Source organism: Pteropus vampyrus, unplaced genomic scaffold, assembly GCF_000151845.1.
Source record: "Pteropus vampyrus isolate Shadow unplaced genomic scaffold, Pvam_2.0 Scaffold7, whole genome shotgun sequence".
Lineage (NCBI taxonomy): Eukaryota > Metazoa > Chordata > Mammalia > Chiroptera > Pteropodidae > Pteropus > Pteropus vampyrus.
In genome coordinates, this window is record NW_011888788.1 from 6,896,885 (window position 1) to 6,905,543 (window position 8,659).

General features: G+C 33.2%; 1 protein-coding gene across 1 annotated transcript in view; it reads right to left on the reverse strand.

Annotated features, from left to right (window-relative positions):
- Positions 1-1,498: 1,498 nt before the first annotated feature.
- MKKS (McKusick-Kaufman syndrome) overlaps positions 1,499-8,659 on the reverse strand; it is a 25,456-nt gene continuing 18,295 nt past the window's right edge. The window contains 2 exon segments of the mRNA XM_023536744.1: positions 1,499-6,188; positions 7,847-8,024. Of these exon segments, the coding sequence (XP_023392512.1) occupies positions 5,748-6,188; positions 7,847-8,024 (619 nt within the window). The 3' untranslated portion in view covers positions 1,499-5,747.

Genomic DNA, 8,659 nt, shown 5'->3' on the forward strand with positions numbered 1-8,659 from the left:
TAAAGAAAGTAGGGAGAAAAGAGATTGCACTGTGTTTGTAATTGAAGAACAATAAATGGAAAAATTGTTTGAAATGTTTGGTGGTAAAATTTGGTTTTGGTGCCTATGTCCGACCTGAGCATACTTTACTGTCTGTGCAGCTGTAGCCTTAGGGGAAAGCAGGGCTACATTTTGGCAGCTTTTTACCATTTGTAGTGAGTTAAACGGTGTCCCTCCAAAAGATATGTCTAAGTCCTATGCTCCATTCCTATAAATATGATCAAACTGAAAATATGGTCTTTGTAGATGTAATTAAGTTAAGAATTTTGGGATGAGTCATCCTAGACTTAGAGTGGGCCCTATATCCAATGGTGTCCTTATAAAAGAAAAGAGGAAGATTTGCGAGATAGAGGGTAGGAGGCCATATGAAGACAAAGGCAGGGATTAGAGTAATGTGTCTATAAAACAAGGAATGCCAAGCACTATCAATACCCACCAGAAATTGATTGTCACCGAGAGTGTCTGTAGGCATTGTAGCACTGCCAACACCTTGATTTTAGCCTTGTAGCTTCCAGTACTGTGAGAAAATTAATTTGTTGTTTCAAGCCACTGAGTTTGCAATAATTTGTTATGGCAGCCCTAAACACCATCCCATTTCCCAAATGCTTTATTAAAGAGTTAGATAGTAATAATAAGTCAGGGGCAATAGTTTGTCTACTATTTTAAATTTATCATCCTACTTGTGTGTTTCACTGTTGCCTGTGAGTACAAATCAACAGAAATGTACAAAACTGTACCATTAAAAAAGTACCATGTTTAGTTTGGGCATGGAAAGGTAGGTGGAAAATTGAGACCATAAAAAAATAAAACTATGCATTTGCTTGAAAAAATTACCTCTCTATATGTACATATATTTAATAACGCATATGAGAAAATATTAAAAATATAAATGTATGTTAGAAAGATGAACTTCTGATAAAAACTTGGAATGCCAGTTAAGAGGTATTTGACTAATACATGACTAATAATGTATAAAAAATATCTACCTTATTAATATTTTTAAAAATGCAAATTATAAAAAACATTCTATTTTCGGCTATTAAATTGGCAAAGACAATGACTAATCATGGCCAAAGTTCAGGAAAATCAGTACTTTCACACACTATGGTCAGAGTATATTGATGCAACATTTCTGGAAGACAATCAGATTACATATATTAATAGCCTTTCCATTTTAAATACACTTGGATTTAGAAATTTTAATTCTATTTATTCATCCTGAGGAAATAATAAGGGATGTGGGAAAAAGATATATATAAAATGTTCACTGCATTTTCATTCATATTAATACAAAAATTAAAAATAGCTTAAGGGCATACTAATAAAAGTTCATCAACTAAATTATAGTATAATCTCTAAAACTGAAATTCCTTCAGGCATTAAAAATGATGGAGTAAACTGTGTACTGATTGTACATGTTTATGATGTTCATGACATATTAGGTAAAAGAAACAGATTATAAAGCAATAAACAGTATGATTATATTTTTGTAAACATATATACAGAAAAGATGCATATAAAATGTAAACAGTGATTATCTCTGGGTAGAACTACATTTGACCTTATTTTCCTTTTGTGTGCTTGTGTGTCTGATTCATATTTTTCAAATTTTCTATATGTCATTTCTATAATGTTGATAATTACTTTATGAAATTATTTTTTTAAAAGAAATGTAATATTAAAAATATATGTCTCACTGGCTAGATGATTAGTTCCTTGAGGTCAGGAACTATGAACAAATCTTTTTTTCTTTTTTAACCTCTAATACCATTAACTACTTTGGCAAACAAACAGATGAATTAATACACAAAATGAAATCACAATATTTCAAACAAAAGCTATAGGGCTAAAATCAGATGTTTATTATAACTATTTCCTCAGTGTGAATTTTTAATAAGAGATTGTCAAATTGTTTTATTTCCCTCTTAAGTCACAGTTTATTACAGGTACTAAGTATTTCACTGCTTTTAGTGTACCTAGTCTACTAATTATCTCTCCAACAAGAGGCTTGATCTACATACAGGGATTGTTTTCAGGGATTGCATTCTTCTGTATGAGTATTACTACATTCTTAATAAAAAAGAAGCAAATAAGTCTATTTGTAATCCAAAAATGCAGGCTAACTTTGGGTTAGATGCTTCTAAATTCAAATTTTGACAAAAAATTCCAAGAATTATGGGATACCATAGTTACTAAGTAGAAAAACTTAACTACATGAAAAAAAAATTATAAAGATATTAGATTTTCAAACTTTCCTTTTCCTTTAGATTAAGAGATAGATTTATTTAGACAGCTGAAACAGGGCTCTGTAAGAGATGTTTAGTCTCCTTGATTATTCCCCAAAGATTATCGGAAAGGAATAACCTAACTAATTGAATGTTTTGACAGGACCTGCATTGGTTATGAGAGTGATTTTTGTTCTTGATAATCTTAAATAATAACCTGCAAAATTTATGTGACGGCAACAATACTGCTTTAAATTATCTGAAGAACAATTCAAAAATGCAACAATACAGTATATGATAGATCTCATAGAGGTACTTAAAATTTCTCTTATATCATGTGAATGCCTAAATAGCTTTGATTATATAAACTAAATGAGTTCAGGGATGCCTATGGTAATAAAAGATACTAATAATATGTAATTTAAATATCCTGTGGAAAATGCTTCACTCTAATGGTTGATTTAAAAAGTCTAACATAGATTCTCCAATATAGTACAAATGGAAGAATTAAGGAATCGGGGTATTTATAAAACAAAATAAGTATTTTGACTTAAAAGGCTCTCTTACTTTGCTTAGTTCTCCAATTTTTTCTGTGCTGCCAAAATCCTGACCTCTTTCGATTATTAGGATTCTAATCCTGCTGGACTCCTATGGTTCAACAAACTTTAATGCAACATGTCCTGTGAGTCACACAAAAGTAATGAGCAACTGTCACTGACTTTATTCTCTTCTGCATTATTTTCCTTTGACTTATTTTGTAGCTATCAGGGTTTTCTGTTCTCACCAGAGGAACCTCATAATGCAATATTCAGATCTTAATCTCACTTTAAGTCACAAAACATTGCCTGAGGCTTAATATAGTTGTATTTTCTTACCATTTATTTCTGTCAAAATGAGCTCCTCTGAAATTGTTTTCATCAATGTTTTTCACCTCATATTTTACCATCTGAGTTTGAACAATGATTTTCTTGAACTATAAAGGAAGTGCTTTTTTTCTTATTTACAGTATTTTCTGGTAAGGATTGTACACAACTTTAGGAAACACAAATTTATTAAAAATTTCTACAAATTTACGACACACTCAAAATGACAGCACTGATGTTCCACCAAAGGATGGAACTGAATTTTATGGCGAAGCTAAAAAATGACAGAGCTAAAAGTGGCTATAACATGAGAAGTAGAGACCCTTAACATATAACATCAATTTGAGAGGTTCAGTGTAGCATCTCTTCTTGGAGCAACTTGGAAATACAATAGAGGGCCAAGGTGACCTAGGACAATTTCCATCTTCTCATGTGACATGCTTTCTTAAGTGAATGTAAAACCCTCTCTGTAAACATGTGTGATGAAGAACACTGACTTTATGTTTGGAGTGATGGTGAAAATGCAAAAGAGAGACATCAAGAATGCTTTTTTTCACTGTATGACCAAGTTTCCAGTATATAATTATAAATAAGCTTTTATTCCTACCTTTATTAAGTGTCGATTGCTGCTTAATAAATTACACCCAAAACTTAACTTAAAATTTATAATTTCACAGATTTTGTGGGTCAGGAATCAAATCAGGAGGGGCTTATCTAGACCCTCTGCTTCAGGGCCTCTCGGGTGGCTGTAGTGGCAGGGGCTACATTCATCTTGAAGTTCTATGGGAGAGGATCTGCTTCTAAATTCAGTCTGTATTAAGACTCAGGTCCATACCGGCTGTTGGCTAGAAGCGTCCCTTAGTCCCTTGTTATATGTGGGCCTCTCCACAGAGCAGTTCCCAACCTGGCAGCTGGCCTCCATCAGAGTGAACAAGTGCGAGATCAAGACAGAAGCCCATCTTTTTACAACCTAACGTTGGAATGATGTCCCATCACTTCTGCTATATTCTACTCACTAAAAGCTAGTCATTAGGTCCCACCTGTACCCAAAGGGTGGACTACCAGGAGGTAGGATTGTTAGATCTTATAGGCTACATACAAAATTACATGCAAAATACACTCATACCCTCTCCAGATTCCCAAAAGTCTCACTGCATTGCAACATTAGCTCCAAGTCCAGAATCTCATCACTGAAATCAGCTCAGTGTGGGTGAAGCTCTTCAGGTTTAATTCTCTAAATATACCTCCTAGAGCACAGTTCTTCCCCATCTGAAGACCCATGAAGTTAATGAGATGCATCATTGTCTTTACTCCCAATGGACCCTGAGGAACGGTAATACACTGATGGATCGGCCAAAGATAACCACAATAAGATGTTCCTATTCACAAAGTGGGGAAATGGAGATTCAACGGAGTCACTACATCCAGCCCATATCCAAGGAGAGAAGATTATGCAAGGGCCTAAAAACCAGGAGGCGGAGTCCCTGGGGGCCATCTTGGAGGCTGCCTACCACACGGCCCTTCTCTTTGACTCTAATAAGAAAAGAAATAAAATTTTAGAGAAATATTTTATGAAGTTTGCGGTGTAGCTGATTTTTCAATATATATCGTATTATTGTGAGTTTGTACTGCAATTTTTTCTTTGGCTCAGGGTAAAAATTCCTCTATTGGAGGAAACTGCTTAAAAATTCTCTCTCTCTATCATGGCTACAGATCTGATCACTGACTCTCAGGTTGCTTAATTTTCCAAAAATTTACAAAACGTTTCCCTAAAGGTTAATATAGCATCTATTACAGTTCCACACATATTCCTTTAACTGCATTCTTCATTTCTTCTTCAATTTATCCGTACACTTTGCATTTACATAAAATTCACATTACATTCCTTGATGAAACATCAGTGTCTCTACTTTGACTATGAGAGCTGTTCTAGTTTTGTTTTCACACTACTCTGACGGAACTTGAGAAATCACTTCTATACTTCTTTTCTCTATGCTTCTTAGTTATTACATAAACCTATTTTTTCCTAATCACATATTTCCTTAAAATAACACAGATGAAGAAATAGCAAACTAGCAATTGCAGGTAGACCAGGTTCTACACCAATTACCAAAACACTGGATAGTTTCAGATAAAGAGCACTGAAACTTTACCAAATGTGCAGTTTATACTTCTTTTGATTGAGCAATATGTGTGGGATGTTTTGTGATACTTTGGAATCTAATTTTATACTTTAAACATATGTAAGTAGTACTAAAAATATAATAAGTATTTATAAACGAAAGCATGGAATAGGATATTTAAAAAAATTTCTGTATGTTCTTAGAATAATGTTAAATAATAACAATTTAGAACAACATACAGATCTGTGGAATCTCTAAGATAACTATGATATCATTAATAATGCTTCATATTTTTATTATTCTATGGTATTTTTATTCAAGAATTATAACTTTTTTCCTTACATAATTTAAGCAAATCTATAATTTTGTGAATCATCTATCCAAATATGCAGAACAGGCCTTTGGGAGAGAACAAATATACTCAATTTTTTCTTAATTGAAACCTGACTAGCTGTAATTTTTTTTTTTTGGTAACATAAACATGCCATTCTCTTACATCAGTTTTTATCTTCAATGACATACGAAAGATCTAAAATCAAATTGGCAGTCTCCACAGCCACCTGTAGGCCACTAAGTTTAGCAGTGAAACAGTCCAAGGTCAGATTGTTGGCTGAGCCCAGAGTTTCATGTGGAAGGCAGGTTTGTGGTGCAAAAGGATGCCGAGTACTCCTTAAGAAAGACCAGTTTAGTTCTTCCTGGCTATTGTGTAGTCCACAGCCACATCTTGAAAGCAAATCTGGCCAGTTAACAACAGAGGGAGAATCTGCCTGAACTGACCAAAAGTGCCCATACTTCATGTCAGTGAGAATTTCACCTCCATCATGTTCTAAAGAGCCAGCGAGAGATTCTAGTGCAGTGCAAAATGCTTCAGTAATTAGCTGAAGTTCTGTTTGGGTATATCCACCATCTTTGGCAATGCTTCCTCGTTCATTAAAAGTCTAAAGAGTAATGAAACCATTGAAAATACATACAGAGCAATTAATGTTATAGAAGTGTTTCTGAAAAAATAGAATACTTGATCAAATCCTCATTCATAAAGTTACTACTTCCTTCCCATTTACTTAGGGGTTTGGCATAATGCTAATGGGCATATAGGAGTCAGCTGGCCAGGCTATCATCATACCTTAACCTGGTTGGTAAAATGTATGCTACCAGTTATGTTATCAGAATGAATGAATCGGAATAAACCCCATTATCAACTTATACTGTATGACTGCCCAGTAGTGCTTCCTTAATATATGAAGAACGGGGCATAATGCATATATTACTGGTTTTTATACACACAGGAGGAAGGATTCCTGACAGCCAATGTCCAAATGAAGTATTTATTTATACTCAGTAAAATGTTTGAGACTTGTTTAAAATGAGAACACACATTAAGATAAAAAACATTTAGAAACATACGCAATTTTCACAGCAATGCTTTTTAAATAAATTCTCTTCAAATTAATGAAAAGATAATATGACTTTAAACAGTCTTTTGGTTCCACCATTCTAAAAAGTTTATTCTAAAAATTTCATGATAAAAATATTAATACATTAGCAAACTAGTAACTGAATGATAGTTAAAAACCCATACCCTAACTACTTCAAAACAGTGACTATTTCTTTTTTTTTCCCAGGAAGTCTGAACCAGATGAGATCATCTGTAATGGAGATTCTTTTCCCATATTTTCAATACTGTACTTTTTCTTCAAAATCCAACTCAAGATACCCTCCTTCTCCAAAAAGCTTTTTCTAGTTTACTCAATTCCATTTACAGACGATATAATCGTCCATTCAGCATCCATCGATTGGCATTGATTTTGTTTCTCATAATAAATACTATGATAATTTTTCATGAATGAGTTTTATCATCAAATAGATTTTAAATTATTTGAGGAAGCAGGGTGGGGCATGTGTATAAAAAACGTTTACACTCTCTTCACTCCTGGTCATCCACTAGAAGCTCTGCAATCTATAACACTCTTGACTAACAAAAGAATCCACTGCAAATATCTGAAAAACACATACCTTTTTGTATCCAATTTCAAATAAAGCAGGTCTGTATTTATGAAAAGGTCAGAACTATAATGCACTAAATTTGTCTATTGTCAGGAAATGGTTTCTTAGATTAACAAAAAATATCTTTCTTGATAGAAGGAATATCATAAATGAATACCAATTTAAAAATTATAACAGATTCTAACATTTGAAATGCTCTAATAAATGAAATTAAGCATTTTCTTGATGATCCAGAGGGTATTAAAAGTATTTTGTAGAATCTCAACACCTTCCTTGTGAATATCAATTATTGTCCCATAGTAGCTGAGATCGCTAATATAACTCCTATTAACAGAATGCTCATTTTAACATGCAAAATTTAGGCAATACACAAAGAATGTGATCATTTGGTAAAAGGCTGGATTAACAATAATTATTGTGATAAAGATATTACTTTATATTTCCAAGTGTTATTTTCCTCAAGTGTTTCTAATACAGTATAGACTAGTAAGAAATTAAGCATTAAAGGCTCCAGGGTATTACTGGCTTACCATCTCAAAAAATGAATACTGCTGAGAATTCAGATAATCTGAGAAGGTACTATCAAACCTACCTTGTGTCTAATATATGCTGCCAAGTGAGTTTCAGTGCAGCCACCTCCCAACAAAACACACGGTTCCTTGATTGTTAACTGCAAAACATGTAGTGCTGTTTGACATGTGAGCTACAAAAGAAAGAAATCATCAGAATTAGATAGTAACATCGCATACACAAAGAAATATAGCCATGTTCTCAAGGCAACTTAGTAAACTCGAAGGGCCTGATTTTAATTTCGAAAGAACAAAACCTGTGTTTCCAAGACTGTAATGTGGTGAACACATTTTAGAATAAAAAAGATTAGAGATTAAAGAATACTTCAGCAAGATTTTTGTTTTTATGACCAAAGTAATATCTTCTTTCATATACACTTAGCTCTGCAAATTAAGATTCACAAATAGATGGCCTCAAAATAACTGGGTCAGCAAGGTTTGCTAGTAGTTTTACTAAAAAATTATTTCAGTCTAAATAAATTAGCTGAATAAATGAATAAAATGTATTTCAAGTTGCTATGGAAATGATAATACAGCTACAACCCATCAGTAATAAAAACATACAGACCTTGAATATTTACCAATGGTATATCTTTGAGCTTACACGAATCTTCAAGCTTGTGACCAATAAGTTATCACTTCTCTTATGTAAAAAGTGCATGTGTTATTGCTGGTAGAGGACAATAAACTCTACTAAGAGGTGGATGATGAGTATGACTGGGGAACTCATATTAGCATCAAAGAGTACATAATTCAAGTTAGTTTCTTAAGTTCATATGTTAAGGAACTTTTGATTATAAATACTAGAAATAATAAATGGTAACACATGCCAGGTC